Genomic DNA, 24,609 nt, shown 5'->3' with positions numbered 1-24,609 from the left:
TTAACATTTAGAAAATAATAAATATTAATTTGACTCAGGTGAGATTCTTATTTAAAATGTGGAGATCTCGAGCACATCACCACACAAGGCGTGAAAAAGGAGTTTGAGCGCGTGTGCAGAAGAGGAAAGGGTGAGAAGAACCAAACTCTGCCACTGATTTGTTGTCATCTTCACAACAACAATTCTGCTTCTGGTAAATTCCAAAACCCTATCACTCTATTCTTTTGTATTCACTGCGTAATGGATTCCTGCTTTTGTGAATGGATTACTGTCGTCGTCCCAAATGTCATTTTCTGATTACGCATTGAGTGTGGCCTTTGGACGAAACGTTTTCTCATTCTTTGCGGACATTTTTGCAGATTGGTTCAATTTGATGTCTACTATCTACTATACTTTTTCATTACTTTTTCTTAACATTTGACCATTTATATATATGAATAAGAAAACTGGAACTAGAGTTCTCTGTATTTGAAAACCAACAGCCAGATCTTTTAATCACCTATTCAGGGTTAAATTTTTGTTATATTTTATTTTATTATTTGATGTATGAAAATGATTTTTGACAGTTTGGAGTTGATGCAATCGTTTCTGTGAATGCATAAATATGTGTATTGAAGTTGAAAATTCCTATTTATTGGGTTCAAAAGTAGCAATGAACGTGGCTGTATAGAAGCTCACAGGGTGCTTGGGTATGCGATTTGTTTTGGTGAGTTTTTTAATAAAGTAGAATTGAACTTTACGCAAGGGAATCACGAAATATATTTACATGTATAGTTTAAATTGATTTAAACTTATTATCTGTATAAAAAAAATTTGGTCTAAAACTATTTTGAAAATATTTTTAGATACAAAATAATTTCTTTTACTTTATTTCTTTTACAATTAATTTATATATACAAAATAAAATTTGTTTTTCTTTATATATAATATCATATGTTTCCCACGTAATTTTGTCTACAGGATTATTACATTCATCACCAACCAGAAACATAAGAATAAGTCTAAAATTAGACACAATAAACATAAATATTTATAAAAAATCACAATTCACATATAATTTTCAATATGCGTATTTATTTAATAAATTCATTAATTTATCAATTTTCAAAAAGCCAAACTTTTAAGTAAGGTTATTCATTCTACATCTTTAAAACTTCCACATAACTTTTTCTCAAATTGGAGTTGCATATAACATGTTATTTTCTTAATAAAATTATGAATTTTATTTAAGGATAATTTTTTCATACTTCAAATACTTCAACTCACAACAACTATATTTATCTTCAACTCTTTTATCCCAAAATTCTATTTGTAATAAAAATATTTATAAACATTATAATTTGAAATTCCTAACAAAATTAAATATAATTATAGAAGTGAATGCATATCACTATCGTTTCATGTACATATAAACATAGATATCAAATCACACATTTTGTCGGTGAAACATTATATCCATATTTAAACAATGATATTTAGTGTATAATCTAAAAGTTCTAAAAATATTATTAGCTATCATCAATCCTCCTTAATATGCATTATAAGTTGTCGCTTGACAAAACATATATATTATTGCTTGAACAATGTCACTTTGTGTAAAGTAACCATTATTTTGACTTAAATACACTTAAGCCTCAGTGTTGTTGGGTGGTATTTAAAGTTCTAATATTTATAAAGTTTTAAAATAATTAGAGTTACATAAAGATAAATTTTGTGCAATTAAAATAAAAAATAATTACTAGAATTTATTTATAAAATTTTAATTATTTATCTATTTTAAAATTATATCTCTAAAGACAAATTCAGATCTAGATTAATTTTTTGGTCATTTTTATTAAAAGAATTAACAAGAATCTCAAACAACTACAATTAAAAATATAATTTATTTTTAAAATTTATTAAAAAAAGTTAAAATTCTTTTTTTTTCAAACTGATATCAACAACAGAAACACATTAAAAGCAAAATATTAATTACAATAGTATTATTTATATGAGGTAAAAAATAGTTAAAATTTACATATTGATTTAATTGGTTTTTTCTACCATTATAATGATTTGTTTAAAATTCGTACCATTATTTTAAATCTTCTTAACTTAGGTATATTTTTAAAAAGAATGAGTTAATGTAATCTGTTTTTTTAAAATATATTAATAATAATAATAATAATAATAATAAATCATATAATAGTTAAAGTTGATTTCACTTGTAATCACTGAAGGAATTAAATTCGTTTATTTAAAGAAAGTAGAATTTATTAAATTAAAAAGATTTAAAATGGTGTTATGAAATCAGAAAATAACTATAATGAGAAAAATAAAAGCCATTAAAGTTTTAAGACCGTCAAACTTTTTCTTTTTCTTCTTATAATTGATTCCCACGTGATTACCTTTCAGACAAAAATAAAATATAGAGTCCACTTTAATACTCATAAAGTTAATTGGTAAATAAAGGAACTTATTTTATGATTGTGTTATCCTGGTGAACTTTATTAGAAGGGCTAAATCATTGAACTGATGGTGATGGTGGGTAGGTTGCATCTTATGATTGTTTATTAATGCTTTCTCTGTTGTCCTTTATAAAAGAAATCAACTTCAGGAATATTAACAAGAATAGACTATATTAAATTTTATTAATCTTTTTATGATGTTTTTTTTTTCTTGTACTAAAAACTGAGGCGTAGTAGAAAACAAATCTAGGATTAATGACATGTTGTTTATAAGAAAATACGATGATTGTTGAAGAAAGAAAAGATCTGGCCAGATTTAAGCGTTACGAGGATTGGTTCAGTGAAAGCGTGTAATGGAAATCCATCTCCGACCACATCAAAATACAGTTCCGACGTCAAATAATTACTGCAAACCTTAATTGCGTTCAATCTTTCTAATCAAATCCGAATCATCTTCTATGGCATCAAATGATAGGCGAGTCACCCAAGTTAATGTTATTCATTTCTCCTTAATTATTCTTCTTTTTTACTTTTAAATCTTAGTTCACTTTGTTAATTTTTAATAGCAAGCCACTGATAAGAAATGGATCAAACAAATCACAGGAGTTGTTCGTTCGTGTATTTTCTTAACCAATTGAAGTGTGAAGCCCACAGCACCTCTGCATAGAGCTAATCTACATAAAGCGTACAACAAGATATTCTTCTGATAATACCAATGCTGCTTTTCTCTACGTAAAATTTAGTTGTTGCGATTAACGAGCTTCAACACCATAACGCCATCTAGATTGTGTCTACTTCAACATCGCCTGTTCTGGTATTTTTGTTGTGGATCCATCAATTACCACAGTAGGCACCAGTAATTCAATACCTTAAAAAAGAACACAATTGCAGGTCCAGTGAAATTAATAGGGTGAACCATATAATTTTAAGTTCTTCGTGCTTGAAGATTTAAACTGCGCCAATAATAGCATCTATATTTGTTCTCTCTCTCTAATTATTCACAGAACTTTATTCATGTATTAATCAAAACGTATTTTCTTATCCAAGGACTCAAATATCTGTGGACTAGCGGTTATTGTTGATAAATATTAATTATCCTCAGCATTTATTTTTCAAGAGGAGAGCCATGGATGCCAGTGATTACTGTGGAACACCTCAAAAACCCAAGGTCAGAGCAATTTTTACTAAAGAACTTACTGCTAACATGTATAACGGTAACATTTCCCTAGAATGGAATTTGTCATCTTGTCGGTTTGTTTTCAATGCAACCAGGGAAAATATGAAGCTATGACAATTTGTTTCATTCTTGGAATTGGGTCCCTTGTTTCCTGGAACAGCATGTTGACTATAGGAGATTACTATTACACACTGTTCCCTGTAAGTAATGCATGGTGCTTTCAGTTTCTGACAGGAGTTAACGTAACTGTACAATGTCTTTATTCCCAACAATAAATGTTTTCTCCTATAAAAGATGGGAAATGGAAATTTTCTAATTGTGATTGACCGATGCTTCTTAAAATATGGGTTGCCTAATTTTCTAATTGTTCGATTCTGGAGAAATACCATCCTGCAAGGGTGCTTACCTTGGTCTACCAACCATTTGCAATTGGAACAATGATAATACTGGCTTACTATGAGTCGAAGATCAATACTAGAAAGCGGAATTTGGCTGGATTCACTCTTTTCTTCTTTAGCACTTTCTTTGTTCTTGTTGTAAGTATACCATTTCCAGTTTTATAATCTGCAGCGTCTGATATATGTAATTTCCGTAGTGAATCAGTGGTCTATTTTCCTTGGCTCATAAAGCTTCAACTATCTGTTGTTGTGACAGGTGGATCTAGCAACATCAGGAAAAGGTGGAATTGGACCTTATATTGGTATATGTGTGCTTGCTGCTTGTTTTGGAATAGCAGATGCTCTAGTCGAAGGTGGCATGGTAGGAGATCTATGTTTTATGTGCCCTGAGTTTATCCAGGTCTGTTTTTCATATAATTCATTCAGTATCTTTCAGTGATAAACTTTCTAGTTACAATTACTATATATTGGAGGTACAGTTTACAAACTCATAAGTTGAGGTCTTCTGCTATCTTTTTTTACTTAAATAACACATATTGCCATGCAGTCCTACCTTGCTGGTTTGGCAGCATCAGGGGCTCTAATTTCTATTCTGAGAATGCTGACCAAGGCAGCTTTCGAGAAATCTAGTCATGGACTTCGCAAGGGAGCAAGTATGCTTTTATTCTTATTTTACAATGTATCTTATATTGTCTTGATCGGTTGATTTTGATATAGTATTATTTTGTCATGTATAAAGCTCCTGTCAATTTTCAAACAGCATGATGATGATTCTTAGTGCAGTATCTTTAAAATAAAGGTGATGGTTTCTTATTCTTGCAGTACTATTCTTGGCAATTTCCTCATGCATTGAGTTAGTTTGTATATTCCTGTATGCAATCTACTTCACCAAATTGCCCATAGTGAAATATTACCGTTCAAAAGCAGCATTAGAGGGATCAAAAACTGTTGCAGCTGACCTTGCTGCTGCTGGAATTAGTACAAAGACTAAAGATCAAGTAATATAACTATGTTAAAACAATAACAATACTTTATCACGTGGAAATCATTTTTATCATCTCCTAAAATGATTTGGAACTTGTGCAGGGTGGATATGATGATAAGCAACAAGAGCGGTTGAGCAACAAACAATTATTTCATGAGAATCTTGATTATGCAGTTGATTTATTTTTTATATATGCGGTAACACTGTCAATCTTCCCTGGATTTTTGTATGAAAATACGGGCACCCATCGGTTAGGCACATGGTAAGTGTTCTATGCTTAGTCTTATTTAATCCATTTGCCTTTGACATGACTTGATGGAGCACAACTCCTCTACAATCCAGTACAAGAGAAAAAAAAACATTAAATAGATGAGACCCACTTTTTGTAATTAGAATGTAGATATGACATTTCTAGAAATTATTAGGTGATCTTTGATGATTCTGTTTTTCTCTGTTTTGTCCTTTGATGACCGATGAAACTGATAGAAAAAAGTTAAAATAACTTTATTTGAGCACTGGATATGTTACAGGTACTCAGTTGTTTTGATAGCTATGTATAATGTAATGGATCTCATATCAAGATATATTCCCCTTGTACCATGGCTGAAGTTGGAATCCAGAAAGGCTCTACTGATAGCAGTCTTTTCTCGATTCTTGTTGATTCCAGCATTCTACTTTACAGCAAAATATGGTGACCAAGGATGGATGATTTTACTCACCTCCTTTCTGGGACTTACCAATGGCTATCTCACTGTCTGTGTTCTTACTGTTGCACCAAGAGGTTACAAGGCAAGTTCACCCAACTCATCTCTCAAATATCAAACTACAACTTCAAATGCATCTATTAGCTCTTGTTATATCAGCTTAATTATTTACTTTGGAGTTTGTGGTGTTGCATTACAGGGTCCAGAGCAGAATGCTTTGGGCAATTTGCTAGTCTTATGTCTTTTAAGTGGCATATGTGCTGGGGCTGTTCTTGACTGGTTATGGATCATTGGTAATGGAACATTCTGAAGATATACTAAATCTATATTTATTGTATTAATCAACCCTCACTCACTTTTACCTTCTGGATTGGTTGGTCTCTCAGAGGGCAATGCAGTGTTATATCAAGTAACTGAATTAAAATATTTAAATAACTATTTGATATTTGTAATTCTTTCATGAAATTTTTTCAATTTCATCACTTGTTATATTTTTTTTATGCAAGTTTTATAATTATTATTTAACTTTTTATTTTTTAATTTTTAACCTAATACATTTAGTGAACTGTACTCATTTAATTTTATTTGAATTTCAAAGACTAATCTGACAACATTATACACTTTCATGTCATGGATTGAAAAATTGATTTGCTTCTCTATAAAACCTATTTGACCTAGATTGTTAGTCACAAGATAGTTTTCAATGTTAAATATCCCGCCCAAATGAGATAAAACTTAAATAATATTGGTATAAACCCATGACAATAGTGTAGGATAATTATATGCTATCCTTCCATTTAAAAATAGTGTGTCGGTAACTTTATTAACTTTTAAAATAATTACTATAAAAATCTTACATATAAAATATATTTGTCATAGTTGTTTTTCAGTAAAATTGCATATTATCGAATGTCAAACATTTTGCACCTTCACCGTCCTTTTATTTTGGAATAGGTATTTTAAAAATTTTGATTTTTCTTATTTCAGAATGCTTATTTTAGAATACTCATTCCAATATAAAAAGAGTGGACTAAAATTTTGAAAGGTTTAAAAAATAATCACATTTTCTATTTTCTTCTCTCTTTCTTCTCCAATTTTAAAAATAGTCATTTCGTTGAAAAGTCTTACAAACAATTTCTTCTCCCACTCTTAATATTTTACTGAAATATTACTAATTGGATTAACAGAAGAAAAAGAAATTCATCATTGGCGTCGTTGAAATAAAAGGGCACGTGAAAAGAGTGACAAATTGCGCAAGCAATGGCTTGCATGAAGCACTAATTAGTAATTAGCATCGGACATCAAAATATTTAACCACACGACACCAATGATCCATTTGTCCACGTCAACCAGTTGTGGTCAAACGGATCACCCAAACCAAAGCCCAGTCCATTTCGTTTCAGATAAGCCCAAGGTGTTGCTTATTTTATGCTGTTTTGCTTTTGTGAAAAATAGTCTCTTTGAGATTATCAAACATAAACCTTTATGCTAGAAAATAATGATTAATCGAAATATTGTCATTCCTTGTTATCTATTTGACCAAATCAGCCAACTTAGTCAAATTCTTATCTTCAAAAATGAATTATAGATTTTTTTTTATGTTTTATGCGTGAAGTATTCATAAATGTTTTTTTTTCTTGTGAAATGTTCTCCAATAACAAAATTTGACAAAGCTTCTAACTTCAATCATATTCTCTCTATTTATGTGTTCAAACTCTAATTTTCTTTCAAAAATTTGAATTAATATCACTCAGATCAACTTTACGTTGGTGGATTAATTATAGAATTTTTACTGAAAAAAAAATTATCTTGGGTATAGCAGTCTAAATCTTCATGACAAATTATAACTAAATAGAAAAAATCTTTATTCAATTTTATTATGATTAAATTTCTGATTACATCGCAGCCGACAAAAAAACAGTTTTTGTTTGCATGTGGCAGTTGTTGTGCGTGCAGTTATCACTCAAGGAAGTTGTTTTTTAAGGAGCACTAAAACCGATATCTTCTTATTGATATGTATTATTACAGATAAATTATTCTACAGTGATTTTTTTGTTCGAGTTATTTAACGTACGCACGTTGATTTTGTTGCATGGTGTGGTTGGTGGTGCAGACAAATATAGCCGTAATAGAGTTTCCCATATTTGGATGATGAATGCGTTTTTTAGGTTTTGTTTATTATAGTTACTAAAATACAATTCAATGGTTAACGTTACGTTAGGGAAAAGAACGTGCAGTCTTGTTTATTCTCCTGCAATCTTTATATGATAGTTCATGCACGCAATCTTCTTTAGCAACAGAATATGCTTAGTTTAGAGAGTTCCTGAAGAAGAAACCTCTCCCATTTCTCATTATTTCGGTATCAATTTTTGAATCTTCTTTCCTTTTTCTTCACTCCAACTTCATTTAATGCGAACTTCCGTGAAGCAAGAACCATTAATTTACTTTCATAATAAGCAGCACAACCCTATTCATCAACCCATCATTACCATTATTATTGTCTTTCATGTTTCAAGGTTTCTGTGTTTCTTCTAGGCATGCATCATACCTTACATCTTCCTTCTTTTTCAAACTTTAGTCTCAAAATCGGTACGTGTTAATTTCAGTCTTCCTTGTTATTTTTTGCTTTGGTGGAAATTGAATTCGTTCAGGAAACAAAAACAAATACAGAACAAAGATTTCCAACAAATGGAGTTGCTATATTGAACTTTTCCTTCCCTCCAAATTCAATTAGTTATTTCGAATTCCGACCAGTTTCTTCAACTATTGTACAACTGTTTTCTTACAGTTATTAGGAGAAATTAAGATTGTTATGCTATCATAGGAATTTTTGTCTCAAATTAACATTCCAGATATCCCAGTCATTTGTTTCAACTCGAGTGGTTACAAACAAATACACATAATGTTGGGTCTAATAAATATATTTAGGTGCCAAAAACCAGTGCAAAGTCCTGTTTGTGGGTTGATTAGGTATTTCCACAAGGAAATAATCCCAGTGGAATGGAAGAAACCAAGCATAGGGTGGACAAAATTGAACTTTGATGGATCCTGCAAAAGTCTAACTGGAAAAGCAAGCATTGGTGGGCTTGTCCGAAATCACAATGCAGAATTCTTGCTTGGCTATGCTGAATCCATTGGAGAAGCCAACAGCACTGTTGCTGAACTGACTGCACTTAGAAGAGGCCTTGAGCTAGCTCGTGAAAATGGTTGGAATGATCTTTGGCTTGAAGGAGATGCGAAAACATTGCTTGAGATCATAGAGAAAGGAAAAAAAGCTAGATGCATGGAGGTAGAAAGACATATCAGTGATATAAAATCTATTCTACCAGACTTTAACAAGATGATGGTGAGTCACATATATAGGGAAGGGAATGGAGCTGCTCATAAATTTGCTCAAATTGGTCATGACTTGGACCATCCTACAATTTGGAGACTCATTCCTCCTGACGAACTCGTCACTCAGTTGCTTCAAGATGCTCAAGGTACAATTGTTCTTAGAATGAAGGAAATGAAGGATAAATCATACTGATTTTTTCTTCTTCTTAGTATATATACAAATATATGATTTTGTTTTCAAGTACAATGTATATATGTATGTGTAAGTACTGTAATTTATTATTGTACATGTATTTATGTAAATGAAAAGCTAAGTTGGGTTCAATTTTCAAATAACTATATATCTTCTTTTCTTGATCATGTTAATGATTAATGCAATAAACATTACCAAGTTTTACACACACAAACACATGTAGCCTGAATGAATGGCTTCAATATAATGGAGGTCAATTACTGAAGAAATTAATTAATGAGATGGCATAAAATAATAAAAGAACTTATTCTGTCTATTCACTTTATAATGAGTGACATGAAAGTGACTTGAGTTGGAAGTAAGATGCATATGCATCCTTAATGGATAATTTCTTACTTTAATTGAATTTACACTCTATCTGATGATCCTTCTGTAACGTGTATTTTGCACAATATATTTAAAACTATATATATATATATATATATATATATATATATATATATATATATATATATATATATATATATATATATTACTAATTATGGCATGCTTTTTATCTTTTTAATTTTTTGGAGCACACATAAAATATTTGGGATATCTGTTAGGTTGGTTATTCAATTAATCTAATTTAATTCGATTAGATTAGGTTGAATTTCATTGATAAATATATTAAATATTTTTTATTTTAGTAATTAAGTCGAATAATGAGTTTATGTAAAACCTACAAAGTCTAACTTGCCAATAATCCCATAAAGTGTATGTGCCAAAAATAAATATGCTTTTTTTTGAAGAGCCGAATTTGACATTTGTAAGCCCACATTCGATAACGTTCAATCTAAAAACATTTTTCTCTCCTTATATTGTAACATATATCATCTGGTTTATAAAGCTGCAATTCTAATTAATTTAATGAATTCTCCCAGATAGATTTAATACAAAATTAATTATTTTACATTTTTTAAGGTAATATACAGAACAGATTTTTCAAATACACTATGTTGCAAATGAGCTTTTTCAACCTTTAATATTGTATCTATGCCACAAATAATCATGAATTTTACAATGTAGTATACATGTCGTTGTTGGAAGATTTTCAACAAAGGTTATTGCATGCTCGCACTCTATATGAAACAGGTTGTGTCTTCTTTATGTTTTTTACTGAATGTATAAGTCATGGTCCATTTTGGAGCAATAATAAATAAATATCACATTCATATATAACCAACAAGGATATGCAGATTTAAATTCCTTTCTTATTTAAATATTTTATTGATAAATATATGTGAATACATCTGGAAGCTTTATTTGAACCTTGTAAACAAATGGAAACATGATTTTTCTCTTTTGTCTCAATCTCTTGAAGTTTTGTGTGCATGCATGAGCAATTTCAACTTTATATTCCAACTTTTTCTTTAGTTGAAATTCTCCTTTTCGAACTTAAGGGGAACAAAAGTCACAAATAGAAAATTCCAAAAAAAAAAACTACAGGAGAGAGCCTTGTATAGTATCTGTCTAAAAGCAAAAGATAACTCAAATAAGTGCACATCTCTTTATATCTCCAAAAAAAAAAAGCTGATCTTTAACATTATTGGAGTGGCAACAACCAATATGCAGAAGTGCTCCAAAGATATTCGTCATAAATGTCACACATTACTTACAAAGCCAAAAAGCCTTTAGAAATTGCTGATATACTTATTCAGGATTTTCTATAAAGATAAAACCATGATCATTTCTCATTTCACAAAATAAACAAACCAATTTCAACTTTCAAGACTGTAATAAAGTATTACAAATGTTAAAACAGATTGCAGTTTTAAGAAAACAAAACAATCAAAGTTATTTAATGGTAAAAAAAAATGTTTTTTTTATCAAATATATGCAGCAGATAATTGTCATCTCTCTACATCTAATTTAAAGCCCAAAATTTCAACACAGAAAACTGGACTTCATTAAACAATGCTTAAACAACTTTTCGGCCCATAATAAAGTACATTTGTTACTCTAACTTATGCAACTCAACTGCAGAAAAACAAAAAAAAAAAATTAATATCCGGCTTAAGGAAACATCTCATGTACCATGCACCACTTTTCATGTTATTAATTGGTATGAAATTATCTCAGTTTAACTGATAACAATGTAAATTTGAAGATGTAACGTTAAATACTTGAAAAGTAGTTTTTTAATTGTTTCAGATATATGAATCCAAATTTACAGCACAGATCATTAAAATATAAACTTAAGAGAACCAAATATCAAAAAATAAATTTAATCACACGACCTTTCATGTGATACCTTATATGTAACGAACTTTTTCACCAAAACATGTGTTATATGAACCTGTGATCGATATAAGTTCAAGTTTCACAATCACAACCAAGCAGGTTTATTTAAGTTTTATATTTGTATATTCCTATTATCTAAAACTAGAAATCAACAGGAAAATCAAAACATCTGACAAGAAAGCTTTCCAAGTTTATCACTTTCAAACAAGTAATTTTCAGAATAGAATATATAATGGCAACGGGTTTGGCATACTGTTACCATCAGACACACCAGTTTTTGTGTACATGAGATTGTACAGAACCAGCACATATAGAAAAACATCTACTTTTATCTAAGATGGCATGAGAACCAAAAGCACACACATACTAATATCATAGACATGAAAAACAGCTATCTAATTCCAACCACCAATCATGTGTTTTATTTTATTTATAAAATCTCTCAAATGGTAATTCACAACACTGCATTCATCTCAGCGCTGGCATTTCCACAACAAGGAGCCTGAAATTTTGCAGTGACACGATTCACAACCATCCAAAATCAGAGCACCACCAAAAAGGCAAGAAAAAAAAGAGAGATTAAAAGCATTGTTTTTAACAGAAAAGTTTGCAGCTTGTAGGTGAGTTAGCGAAAGATAAGGATTTTGGTTTTTGAAAGATTAGCGATCAAATCAAACGAGGATTCCAATAATGACGCGAATATGCCACGCGCACACATGTTATGAGAATTGGACTATTAGTATTTTGTTTCCTGCCATATAAATAAATACACACAAAATCACAGTCTTTTAGTTTTAGGCGTTAACCTGTTCCCCTTTCTTTTCTTTTATTCTGTTCCTCTGTTCTCTTCTGCCTCTTTCACTCCCACTTTTACCACAAAATATCCCAATTTCGCCACAAAAAGAAATAATAAAAATTGAACTGTTATTACTATTTTATGGGGAAAAAATCGACGCCGGAAGAGGAAGGAAAAGCGGTACCGGAGCATCTGCGGTGCAACCGGACGGACGGGCGGCAATGGCGGTGCCGGCGGAGAGTGATGGAAAACCTAAAGCTCTGCGAGATTCACTACCTGCAAGGTCAGCATCGGCAGCACAAGGAAAAGGTTCCGGAGTCTCTGAAGCTTCAGAGAAAGAGCCAAAACGACGCCGTTGAGACTCATATTGGGGCGAAGCGGAAGGGCAACTCGAGAGAGGCATTTGTCAATAGGAGGAACCAATTGGAGCTCATAAGGATGGTTCTGCAGAGAGAGGCTGAGAAGAAGAAAAAGAAGGAATCGCAATTGAATTTGCCTTTGAATTTGAATTTGCACTCCAATCACGACTTGAGGAGGGAGTTGCCGAATGGGGTTATGGCTATTGCTTCCGCTTCAAGGCCCAATGTGGCTTCTTCTTCTCGTTACTTCAGGTCCAAGAATGTTGAGAGGGGTTCTGGTGGCAAATTGCAGGTGGGTTTTGACTGTTGATATTTTGACTTTTTCGTTTTTTTTTTGTCTTTCTTTGTAGTGATCGGTGAGTTTGTTTGATTCTTTTAAGGTTGTGCAGTGTGGACGAAATTTGAAGAAGGGGAGGAGGAAGAAGTGTCATTGGTGTCAGAGAAGTGATTCTTGCAGTCTTATAAGGTGCTCAAACTGCCAGAGAGAGTTTTTCTGCATGGATTGCATTAAACAAAGGTTGGAACTTGGACTTGTTTCGTTATTTCGCTACCATTTACAAATGCTCTTTTTTTTTTCACTGTGAATTTCTAGCTTCATTGTTGTCCTTGCCTATGAGGTGTGAAGTGTTGCTTGATCAGAGTTTATTACCTAGCTGTAGTCTGTACATTACTTGTGGTGCAGTTCTAGAACTTCTTAGATGCCCCTTTTGATGTAATGTCGTTAAATAACCGAGATGCGCCTCTATAGCACTATGGCATTGCGTTTTGTAAAGGGAGGTCCGCGACGGCGGCATTCTAGACTGCAATGGCTTGTTTATATGGTGGAATTTCGGCGTTCTGCCATAACCACCGTCTTCCATTGATAAAATTGGTTCATAGAGATTTGTGGAATGATTATCAATGTCAACAGAGGTGGATAAGAATAAAAGATTAAGTGAAAAAGAAAAGTACATCGTATTTTGTACATCCAATTCCATTCCACTTTCCTGTTCCCTGTTATGTTTGTGCCGCTTCTAGAATCAGTTCTACTACACCAGGTTATTGAATCGAAATTCAAATTGTAAACTGCCGCTCTATTCCGTGAATCGTAATTTTGTATCAAATAGTAACTTTCAGGTATGAAAAGTTACCTCAAATATGTGTGTGCGTATGTAAAATTTAATGTAAACAATTTAAACTGGATGGAAGTAGATAAAACAACTTAAACAAAAGGCATACAAAACAAATCTACTAGTTATATCTAAGGCTTTGAAATCTTTATTTTAGAAGAATGGAAGCAGACCAATGAAATAGCTAAACAGAGTACACGCATTGAGTGAGGGAGTAACAAATAAAGTTGGAATAATCAAATAGGTTAAGTTCAAAAGTGTTCTTTCAAATTCCTACCTATGTGAAAATTTAAACTCGCATGATTTATTATTTTTTTCATAAGATTTGGTGAAAAAGTAAAAACATGAGAATTGTGTGGGTGATACAAAATTACATTTGTTCATTCATGTATCTTGGGATTTAAAGTCATATAAGTTTCATCTTGGAATACGAATTGGTAGATAGACAAAAATGTATCAAATCCCAAGATTTTTATAACTATGCTACTGCATAATCACATTGATCAATAATGGCTAGAACTAGGTGTTGCCAGCATCTTTGATGCTTATGATCAAAATATGAGATATTTGGCAATTTATCTGTTGAAAAACCTGTAGGTATTTTGACACTCAAAATGAGGTTAAGATGGCATGTCCAGTTTGCCGAGGAACTTGCACCTGTAAAGATTGCTTGGCACCTCAATATGAAGACAGTGAAAGTAAGGTCTGACATCAAAGATAAATGCTTTTTACAGATACTACAGTTTTTTCTTAGCAGCATTTGCTGACAGATTGGTTTTGTGCCTTATTTTTTAAGGAGCATTTAGCTGGTAGAAACAGAGTTGATAGGATATTGCATTTTCATTATTTGGTCTGTATGCTCCTTCCTGTACTGAAACAAATAAAAGAAGATCACCACGTGGGTGTAGAAACAAAAGCGAAAATTAAAGGTAGTGACTATTATGCTTCTAATATGATGGTTGCTAAATTAGTCATTTTGATTTCAACCTGGTTATCTTACATGATATTGTGCATGGCAGGGAAGAAAATGAATGATATTATCATCAAACCAGTCAAGTTTGGCTGCAATGAGAAAAATTACTGGTAAGTTCTCTTTTGTTGATATTATTGAGAAAATTAAAATGTTTCTCTAGTGTTGCTTGCTGACAATTATAAGTATCTATGGAACCCTTGTCTCAGCAATCATTGCAAAACACCCATTTTGGATCTTCATAAAGGCTGCCTTAGTTGTTCATACAGTCTTTGCTTAAGTTGTTCTCGCGCATTAAGTCAAAGAAGAATCTCTGAACAAAACAACTCTTCCATATCCAAGCAACCTGACAGGATAAGTGCTTGCACTTCTGGCAAAAGGTACCTATTGGATGAGAAGGCCATTTCTCATGGCAATTTAACTGATACCTCAATGTTAACTGAGTGGACAAGTTGTAACGGTGCTTCCATAGTATCATGCCCAACTACAAAGCTTGGTGATTGTGGTAATAGCCACCTTGATCTAAACTACGTTTTTCCCTTAAGTTGGATCAAAGAAATGGAAGCAAAGGCAGAAGAAATAATTTGCAGCTATGACTTTCCTGAAACTCTGGATAAAAGTTCAAGTTGCCCAATGTGTGTCGACAAAGATCATAAAACTAGCAGATACAAACAGCTACCGGAAGCAGCTCAAAGGGAAGATTCTAATGATAATTACTTATTTTATCCTACAGTTTTGGACATCGGTGGCAATCATTTTGAACACTTTCAGAAACATTGGGGAAGAGGCCATCCTGTAGTAGTGAGAGATGTGCTGCAAAGTACACCAAACCTTAGTTGGGATCCACTGTTCATGTTTTGCACCTATCTTGAGAGGAGCATGACAAGATATGAGAATAACAAGGACTTACTTGAAGCTTGTTTGGATTGGTTTGAGGTCAGTTTATCAATATTTTGTATATGCTAAACACATTTTAAGTTGATACTGTTATGTTGTTTGAGATAAAAGGATAAGCACCATCTTAGAAAACTATTCATTGCAATTAATGTACTTGGTAGCATAAAATAAATTATAATGTTCGAAGTTTTTGCTATTTGTAACTTTCAATATCATGCAGCATAAAGACATCACATGCTCAGATCAGTGAAACGTGAAGAAATGATGGATCCTTCTGTTGAGTCTGAACAGAACGACCATTGTTGAAAGTATAATATTAATTACGGAACTCTTACTTTGGCAGGTGGAGACTAACGTTAGGCAGTATTTTACCGGATCTCTTAAATGTCAACCAAAGAAAAATACTTGGCATGAGATGCTGAAACTTAAAGGGTGGTTGTCTTCCCAACTATTCAAAGAACAGTTTCCAGCTCATTTTGCCGAAGTAATCGATGCACTTCCAATTCAAGAATACATGAATCCCTCGTCAGGTCTTTTGAATTTAGCTGCAAATTTGCCACAGGGGAGTACAATGCACGACATAGGACCATATGTTTATATTTCATATGGCTGTGCTGATGATGAAGCCGAGTCCGTGACAAATCTCTGTTATGACTCATATGACATGGTGTGTAATATTTCCTGAATTAGTTTATTTAATTAAAACTTACCATGGAAAGGAAATTTCTCATCTTATGGAATATGCTCCGTCTTTTGATATTTCCTTTTCGTTACAAAATTTCCATGTTCATCTTGTATGCATTTAACCGGTTGATAACTTATAGATAATCTCGCCTTTTGAAGTAAAAAGCACCCTCTTGAAATGCTGCCTATTCAGGAAGCCTTGTGTCCTCGTATGCTTTGAAAACCTTGTTCCTTGTATGTATGCTTGTTTTCAGGTGTTGAGTGAAAGCATGAAAAGTTTTCCAGTACAAATATGGCTGTACCTATTACATTCTTGTAATTGTTTAAATTTTACCATTTTTTTTATCTTAATAGACATGGCCTTTATATTTATATTGAATAGTTACTCAAATATGTCCGAAAGTATATATTCCAACCAAAACAGCCAAATATGCCACTCACTATGGTTGATGTGTAATTCCAGGTTAACGTTATGGCACATTCCATGGACATCCCTCTGTCCACTGATCAGCTATCTAGAATAAGCAAGTTATTGAAAAAGCACAAAGTTCTATGTCAAAAGGTGTCATCTAAAACTACTACTGAGCACGCAGAAGACAGGGAACAAAATGAAATGCAAAGTTTGGTAAGAGAAGGAACTGATTTTTTAAGGAGAGTCAACAGAACATCTTGCATCTCTTGTGAAGCGAAAACAATATGCAATCAGAATTTAGACAACAATATTTCCGGTGATAAAGAATGTGGTTCCTATTCTGAAACTGAAAAGGCACATCGCTCTTTATCTTTCCACAGCATAGTTCTAAGTTCTGAGATGTTTCCAGATCATAATCCTAGAAATTCCGTTGAAAACTCAGACAATGATAAAAGGAAGAAGGCTACAGGGAATGCTGGTGCTCAATGGGATGTCTTTCGAAGACAAGACGTGCCAAAGCTCTTAGAATACCTTAAAATACACTCTGATGAATTTTCTTATACTAGTGAACATCACGAGAAGGTATGTTTACAAGAAGACAATTCCCAACATGATGTTGTCGAAGTTGGTGATGATCAATTTTATATCTTGTATGCAGATGGTTCATCCACTTCTAGATCAGAGCTTCTTTCTTGACAATACTCACAAGATGAGACTTAAGGAGGAATTTAGTAAGTATACCCGTGTTTCATTATGTATTATAATTGTGCATAACTAAAATTGACTCGGCTGTTTCTGTTGTCAGAAATTGAACCATGGACTTTTGAGCAACATGTTGGAGAAGCTGTCATCATTCCTTCTGGATGTCCATACCAGATTAGGAATCCTAAGGTCTATTGCGTTTGTATCAAAGATTCTTACCCTGTCTGTCTCTTTTGTAGTCTAGTTAAACAACAGAAATTTTAAACTGTTCTTGAACTTGATGTACATGCTTGTTGAATGTGATTTTCACATTTGGAAATTTACTTACAACGCCAAATCTGAAGTGAAATTCAAGCAATATGAAGTTATCAAAGCATACATTGTACCCATACATTTAAAAGGAAACAAAAATATTAGCACACCATCGATGCCCTTGCTTTCCACGTGATTGCTGATTGAGGATATCATTATTTAGGCACTGACTTTTGTTTCACTTTTTATCTTGTGTTTTTTAGTGTATGACAAGTTTGTTATTATTGATCTGCAGTGTTGTGTTCGTGTGGAGTTGGAATTTGTGTCCCCTGAGAATGTTGCTGAGTGTATCCAATTGATTGATGAGGCCCGGCTGCTTCCAGAAGACCACCCCGCAAAAGTAGAAAAACTGGAGGTAGTCTTTGTAATAATACTTTTATTTAGCAATTTAGCCTTTGTCCTGTTAGATGTTTGCCCTGAATTCACAAGGCCTGTTTCTGTTTTGGGTTTATGAAAACAGGTGAAAAAAATGGCCCTTCATAGCATGAACACAGCAATAAAAGAAATATGTGAACTTACATGCAGAACATGATTGCACAAGCTAAAGTATATTTTAAGATGCCTCTGAACCTCTCATGTCTAAGCTCCATATCATGTATTCTTTTTTGTACAGATTAATTCTCAAAATTGGTTGCTGCCTGTTTCTATTCTTTAATTTGCGGTGACCTTTATGCTTTAGCTGAGAATTTGAAATAAAAATTACATGCTCTGTATATGTTCCTCTGAGACTGCGAAAATTCCAATTAGCCAATACCACTCCATAACTGCTCCATTCCAGACTATTCAAATCTAGTTTCAAGGAGTGGATTTAATCCAATATGCTTTTAGATTCTAATTAATTAGATTTGGATTCCGCCTTTCCAGACGATGTTTAATGGGTGTGTCCTTGTGGTTCAAGTTCATATCACTTCGCAACTAGCTGTCGCAAGGTCGCGTGCTGCTCTAGACAATTGCATTACTTTTTTTTCATATATTTTAAATAATTGAGATTTAGTAGTCACTATATTAGTATTCTTCACTCTTTCTTTCTAATGTGATTTGCAGGCACTCAAATCATTCTTCCTAGCCAAATTTTTCTATATTCTTTTATTAAATACAAAGTATGATTTAGATAATTTAGCAATCTTATATAAATTGCTTTATATAGTAAGAATATGTTAGTATTATTTTCTTTCTTTTCTAATATGATTTGAAGGCATAAACTTTAAAGGGTGCGATAGTTTATTTATGTTTTCGAAATGCAATGAGCCAATCTGTTCGAGTGTGGAAGTCGGTATAATTTAAGAGCATTGTTAACTATTTTTTACACATTTTTATTGTGAATATAATCGGAATGTATACTATAGTGTAAATTATTAACTTTAATAATAATTATTTTGAAAATCATATGTAAGGTAATTTCTAATAAGATGACATGAAAATTTTATTAGAAGGTAAACTTTATCTTTTTAAACAAGTCACGGAATTTAAGTTTGATTGCCATATTTGTCTTAGTTATAGCAACCGCTGCAGCAATAAAATAAAACCATGTATTTACACTTTCCAGAATAAGTAAATAAATTTTAATTTTTGACGATCACAAGCGTTAGAATTGAAATAATTTTTGAGGGTTTAGAAAGAAAATTAAAATAAATCAGGATTTACTACAAGAGAAAATTTATATTACATGGCAATCATGATTTAGGAAAATAATTGTATTTTAATTAATCTATAGAAATATCGTTAAAACTATTTATGAGCTATATTTTAATAAAATCTTTAATTTCCCATCATATTAAATGATTTTATAATATTTCAACTCAAAATAATTACATTTTAATTCATTAAGAATAATTTTATAATATTTTTTATAAATGTTATTATCTCTGATTCCCTTATAAGAGATCACATGGTTCTCTTCTATTAAAATAAAATCGAAACAAAAATACGAAGAATTACAAAATGAGTGTTCTTGATAAGAGAAAAGTTACATAAAACTACTAAGAAAAAAAAAAGAAATTAGTTATTTGAGTATTAACTCGCCATTTAAGACCAGCTTTTTGTTGATTTCACTTTAAATACGAAATATGCAGAGGCATTAAACGTATATTCACCGTTTTATTACTTCTACTTCCATTTTTCTGGTAAACTATAATGCTCACAACAAAAATAACTTGGTAATTAACCAAGAAGAATACAGGGGATAAAACTTTCAAAGATTAAAATAGAACAAAAAAATGTGGGAGAGGCATTAGGAGGGGATGTGTTTGTTTAGGGTTTTATGTTAGTCAAAATTGTTTCTCAAGAGCCTCAACAAAGAAAGAAACTTCCTCCTCAAGGGGCCATGAGTCCGTCAATTGTGTAAGAAAGAGACTTTGCCCAATCAGCTCTAAGTAACAGCGTCTGCAGCGTCTGCATCACATTGTAACCAGGATCAAGCTTTCGCTGCCAACCCTACAAATTAAACAATTTCCAATAACAGGTGAATCACATCAGCAAACAGAAATAGTATATGGGAAAGGAATAAGTATTATCTATCTTCTTCCTTGGCTGTATCCGTATATGTCTTATCACATGTTTAGAGAACCCAATAAAATGAAGAAAAGCAATTACCTCAAGAACCAAGGTTGTCACCATGACAGTACAAACATTGCCATCAATATTAACTCTGTGACGCCTAACTTTCTCAAGTAATTGCTCCATGCACTCCGCAGGATGAACAATGTCACCTTCTGGGGTGCCCCAAAAAGTAAACGATTCTTCTACTTCCTGTTAGAAGACAAATTACAGAAATTGTCTAACATGGTTCAAGAAAATAAAATGCATTTATCTCCAGAAAATTAAGCAATCAAACAATAACCAATGTCAATCGTTCCATGCAAAACTATAATAGAATAAATTATTTAACATTCTGAGTCAATAAACCAGAAAGCACAATCCATGTAACATATGGTTGTGGTGCATGTAAATTTCGACCAAGATGTCACTAAACAAAACCATATTAGTAAGATCTTGTTTAATTCATCGATTGTTGTAGTTTCCAAAAACTATTTTCAGTTTATAAAAAGTAAAGAATAGAAAAATATGTTCAGATAAGTGTTTTCTACATACGTATTTTGAAATTTGTTGCCAATTTTACAGTTCTGAAAAAAGGAAAAGTGAAAAAACTTAGAGTGCTATATATGTATCCGGAGCCATACTCCGCAGATGTTAATTTCTCATGCAAATATTTTTAAAAAAACTATTTTGACATTTTTTTAACAAGTTTTTAGTTTTGTTTTGCTTTCAAAAACTATGTATTGAAAACAAATTTTAAAAACTCTATTGAAAATAAGCTTTTTAGAATAGCAAATGAATGGAAGTTGAAGACAAAAATACCTCAATGAAGGCATCAGGATTTGGACAGTTTTGTTGCTTTGACAAGTTGAGGGCGCATTCTGCAGCAGTTCTACCATCTCGACGAGCAACAGCTTTAAAAAATTCCAGTAAATTTATTCTATCACTACCAGAGAGTTCGGCAGTCATACCCACATCAAGGAAAACTACATGAGGCTTTGATTTGAAGAGCTGTTTTCGCGACTTGCTCTGAGCCACTCGAACAAGGATATTTCCAGGATGCATGTCTGCATGAATGAAGTTGTCCACCTGAAAGAAGACATTGCAATGTCTTGGAAGTTAAAACTTTATAATGTTACAGTTTAAAACTATTACCAGAAGTCAAATTTTTTTCGTTCAAACTAAGGATTAGGAGATGCATGATATGATTATTATTATCAAAAGACAAACTATTCAATTTTTTTTCCTTCAAAAAACAAACTATTATTTTGGACAAAAGAAAATTCACTTTGACTGATAAGGCAAAGAAAACTAAATAAATAATATACAAAGTAGATCTAAACAACCAAGGCCATGCAAACATCACCATACTTCATGAATATCCAACAAAGAAACCTTCTAAATCTAATCTGTAATGATCTGAAAAATCAGTTTATCACACAGTAAAGACAGTTTCTAGAAAGAGTTGATAATTATTAAAAGACATGGTTTGCTATTGTTATAAATAAAAACAAGCATTACAGCAAGTATTGTGAGATTTGTGGTCATCAGTCGTGATGACTTATGCTTTATGTTGCATAACAAATAAAGTATCCCTATACGCAAGTAAATAGTGACACAAAAAACTGCTAATCAGAGATACTTTACCAGAAGCATTTTCAGAAGTGCGTGAGTCCCAATATGAGCAAGAGAAGATTTAAGCCGTTCATGTCCTTGAAGATCATCAACATAATAAGCCACACTCTCACCCTTCTCATATGTTTCCACCAAAACAGCGGGGTGCACTAGTGGATAGACAGGCTTAGGGAAAGAAACATCCTTCCATCTACGGAAATTATAAATAAAGCGACTCAAATGGGCAGCTTCCCTCGCAAGGTCAACTTGGGACATCATGAAAACTGCAAATTGTTGTACACTCTCATCTAATCTTAACCAATTAAGGGCAGGAATGAATTTTGAAACTTTTGCCACCAAATTAATGATAGCAAAATCCCGCCTGATTGACTCTCCCACACCAGGATGTCTAACCTTTACAGCAACCACCAGCGGCTTTGCTTGCTGACCAGGATAACGATATTTTAAGGAAGCGCGGTGCACTTGGGCGATGCTTCCAGATGCTACAGGAAGTTCTTCAAAATTGTCAAAAATTTCAGAAATTTTTCGACCAAATGCTTTTTCTATAGTTTTCTTTGTGTAGCTGAAACTATGTTCAGGAGCTTTAGTATGAAGTTCCGAGAGCTTAGTGCATAAATCTCGAGGAAAGAGATCAGGCCTCGTAGCTGCCCACTGACCCCATTTTATGAATGCTGGCCCTGATTTTTCTAGTGTGCGATGAACAACATGGAGCCACAGTTTCCTAAACTTTGGTCCAAAACTATCTGCAAATGGGGCCATCACAATGCTAGGAGAGAATAATATTGCTAAATAGAGAGCCCTCACTAATAAGATAAGTCCTTCAACTATTATGAATGTAAATGTAAACATGTAATTATACCCATCTTGTGCACGCATGTACAAATCATTCTGTGATGGGTACCGTTCTGAATCTGCCCAATTTCGCTGTGCAAATGCAAGCTCTCCACATGTAAATGCCAAAATACCAGGAACTAGCAGATAAGAACGAGCTAAAGCCAAGCTCACTGCCTGCGCAATCATATTTACGGTAGGTGTACCATCACCACTGGAACAATACTTTCTGTACAGCCTTTTCCAAGCAATCTGAGAATCATGTGTGACTGTATTGCTTGCTGAGGCTACAGTAAACTTCCTAAAAGAACAGCATTTATGAAAGGCTTCCCTTGTCCCATGCAACAAGAATGAACTGCGTGCTTCACTAGGAAACTTATATTGCACGTACAACCGGCAGTGGTGGATATTCGGTCCAACTGCGACAATTGGCCCATTTTTACTCGCTTCCTGGTATCTGCTATTGTGAGTACGAACAGATCGAGAAGCTCTCCTTATATTTCTAAGCATCAAATATCTGCAAAGTGCAAAACAATAATCATGTCAACTACAATACATCAATACTTTGATCACATGATTCAAGTATGTTTCAGGTTATTCCATCCACAAATACTGTACACAAGTAAACCATTACTTTGGAAATGCTCCCTACAGTGACTTCTCTTCACTCGTCATCATAGTAGGTATAGACGTAGAAGAGTAATAAATTTTACATCCATCACTCCAAGAGGCATAAAGGGAATGAGAAGGTTGATCCCGCATATAATATGTCCCACTATCTGTTCCTCAGTTTTTGCAGTCCTAATTTATTCCCAGTTTGCCTGTATATATTACCTCTCCTTTCCACTTTGTTACCGCCCGCTTTAAAAATTAAAAAAGATGTTTAAAACAACTATAACAAATTTTCTCACCCTCCAAGAAGGGAACTCAATGGGGTTAGACATTTAAATTAGAAGGTAAGAGCTGTCGTTTCTAACATTTTCCTTTGGTTGATTAGATCTCTACCTTTTGAAGGCAATTCAATAGAAATACAGGTCAGAGATGAAGGAATAGCCATAAAATAACAACCCCCAAATTGCTGGAGAATGAACAATAGACCCTTACAATTTTTTGGGTGCAACAGAATTGAAGGATCAAGGATTGCTACTGAAACTCCAGATGCATTCCCCACATGAAAGATCCTGAGTCTAAAATCGAACCCGGAAAGAAAAACGACGAAGATTGTTTGGTTTAATCAAAGAAACAAAGCAGCACGTAGACAACAGACATGAAATAAAATATAGCAGGAAATTTAAAAATTGAAATCACCTAAATGCAGAGGCGAAGGAGAACAGAGAGAAAAGAAGAAGAGGGAAGTAAAAGGTTGAAGAAAAGGGAACCTGAGAAGGAAGAGATCATGCTATGGTGGTTTGATGAAGATGATGAAACGGAACGGAAGGAATGAAAGAAGCGATGCGATTAAGGAGGTGTGATGAGGTGAGGCTGAGAGCACAGAGAACACGTCTCTCCTTGACTGAGGCCGTCTCAACCAATGGAACAAACCCTAACACAACACCCATTAAATTCATTTTACTCCCAACATGGAAAACAAAATCATCTTTTCTCACAAATATTTCCTCAAAACTAATAATAAATTAATAAATTATTTTTATGCTATTAATTAATGATTTTAAATATTTACATTAATCCTTTGCGTAATACCTTCGATAATATCAGTGGTCAATTCTTAGGGGCGATCTGTGTAGAAAAATTCATGTTCAAATGTAGCTCAAATACTATTCTAGGAACAATCTAAACTTAACCTAAAAAGATAAATAAACAAAATACTCGTTTCCTTCGTTAAC

General features: G+C 32.9%; 3 protein-coding genes across 8 annotated transcripts; 2 read left to right on the top strand and 1 right to left on the bottom strand.

The window, feature by feature from the left end:
• The first annotated feature begins 72 nt into the window (after window positions 1–72).
• LOC108342211 (equilibrative nucleotide transporter 3) lies at window positions 73–6,181 on the top strand. Of its 4 annotated transcripts, none has more exons than XM_052878900.1 (11): window positions 73–193; window positions 3,051–3,261; window positions 3,565–3,615; window positions 3,720–3,824; window positions 4,005–4,160; window positions 4,279–4,422; window positions 4,570–4,675; window positions 4,845–5,020; window positions 5,109–5,269; window positions 5,538–5,796; window positions 5,911–6,181. In XM_052878900.1, exons 3-11 carry the CDS (start codon window positions 3,574–3,576, stop codon window positions 6,019–6,021), a joined length of 1,260 nt encoding a protein of 419 aa, XP_052734860.1. In that variant the 5' UTR covers window positions 73–193; window positions 3,051–3,261; window positions 3,565–3,573; the 3' UTR covers window positions 6,022–6,181. The 4 variants fall into 4 exon arrangements, with proteins under 4 accessions (XP_052734860.1, XP_052734858.1, XP_017435431.1 ...); XM_052878898.1 differs by having other exon boundaries at window positions 3,495–3,615; XM_017579942.2 differs by lacking the exon at window positions 3,051–3,261.
• A 6,025-nt stretch (window positions 6,182–12,206) lies between these two features.
• On the top strand, window positions 12,207–18,558 carry LOC108343467 (lysine-specific demethylase JMJ28). Of its 2 annotated transcripts, none has more exons than XM_017581778.2 (12): window positions 12,207–12,970; window positions 13,068–13,195; window positions 14,385–14,490; window positions 14,584–14,716; window positions 14,807–14,870; window positions 14,967–15,693; window positions 15,998–16,321; window positions 16,802–17,332; window positions 17,409–17,481; window positions 17,556–17,641; window positions 18,000–18,119; window positions 18,225–18,558. In XM_017581778.2, exons 1-12 carry the CDS (start codon window positions 12,461–12,463, stop codon window positions 18,294–18,296), a joined length of 2,874 nt encoding a protein of 957 aa, XP_017437267.1. In that variant the 5' UTR covers window positions 12,207–12,460; the 3' UTR covers window positions 18,297–18,558. The 2 variants fall into 2 exon arrangements, with proteins under 2 accessions (XP_017437267.1, XP_017437266.1); XM_017581777.2 differs by having other exon boundaries at window positions 12,208–12,970; window positions 13,059–13,195.
• A 1,335-nt stretch (window positions 18,559–19,893) lies between these two features.
• LOC108341700 (uncharacterized) lies at window positions 19,894–24,349 on the bottom strand. Of its 2 annotated transcripts, XM_052878896.1 has the most exons (6): window positions 24,145–24,343; window positions 23,870–23,952; window positions 21,947–23,282; window positions 21,122–21,388; window positions 20,357–20,512; window positions 19,894–20,197 (listed from the first exon to the last, which is right to left on the bottom strand). In XM_052878896.1, exons 3-6 carry the CDS (start codon window positions 23,273–23,275, stop codon window positions 20,078–20,080), a joined length of 1,872 nt encoding a protein of 623 aa, XP_052734856.1. In that variant the 5' UTR covers window positions 23,276–23,282; window positions 23,870–23,952; window positions 24,145–24,343; the 3' UTR covers window positions 19,894–20,077. The 2 variants fall into 2 exon arrangements, with proteins under 2 accessions (XP_052734856.1, XP_052734857.1); XM_052878897.1 differs by lacking the exon at window positions 23,870–23,952 and having other exon boundaries at window positions 24,145–24,349.
• Window positions 24,350–24,609: the final 260 nt, after the last annotated feature.

The sequence above is a fragment of the Vigna angularis genome, chromosome 6 (assembly GCF_016808095.1).
Source record: "Vigna angularis cultivar LongXiaoDou No.4 chromosome 6, ASM1680809v1, whole genome shotgun sequence".
In the NCBI taxonomy this organism is placed as follows: Eukaryota; Viridiplantae; Streptophyta; class Magnoliopsida; order Fabales; family Fabaceae; genus Vigna; species Vigna angularis.
Note: the sequence above shows the minus strand (reverse complement) of the source record. Positions and strands in the feature narration are given on the sequence as shown.

Excerpts from the sequence above, each read along its gene's own strand:
- LOC108341700 (XM_052878897.1), bottom strand. The coding sequence starts at position 23,275 with ATGCTTAGAAATATAAGGAGAGCTTCTCGATCTGTTCGTACTCACAAT. Across the intron at positions 21,389-21,946 it reads CACTTCTGAAAATGCTTCTG|GTGGACAACTTCATTCATGC; the intron begins GTAAAGTATCTC and ends GTCTTCTTTCAG. Across the intron at positions 20,513-21,121 it reads ATCCTGATGCCTTCATTGAG|GAAGTAGAAGAATCGTTTAC; the intron begins GTATTTTTGTCT and ends GTCTTCTAACAG.
- LOC108342211 (XM_017579942.2), top strand. The coding sequence starts at position 3,574 with ATGGATGCCAGTGATTACTGTGGAACACCTCAAAAACCCAAG. Across the intron at positions 4,161-4,278 it reads GCACTTTCTTTGTTCTTGTT|GTGGATCTAGCAACATCAGG; the intron begins GTAAGTATACCA and ends TTGTTGTGACAG. Across the intron at positions 5,797-5,910 it reads TTGCACCAAGAGGTTACAAG|GGTCCAGAGCAGAATGCTTT; the intron begins GCAAGTTCACCC and ends GTTGCATTACAG.
- LOC108343467 (XM_017581777.2), top strand. The coding sequence starts at position 12,461 with ATGGGGAAAAAATCGACGCCGGAAGAGGAAGGAAAAGCGGTACCGGAG. Across the intron at positions 14,491-14,583 it reads ATGAAGACAGTGAAAGTAAG|GAGCATTTAGCTGGTAGAAA; the intron begins GTCTGACATCAA and ends TTATTTTTTAAG. Across the intron at positions 14,871-14,966 it reads TGCAATGAGAAAAATTACTG|CAATCATTGCAAAACACCCA; the intron begins GTAAGTTCTCTT and ends CCCTTGTCTCAG.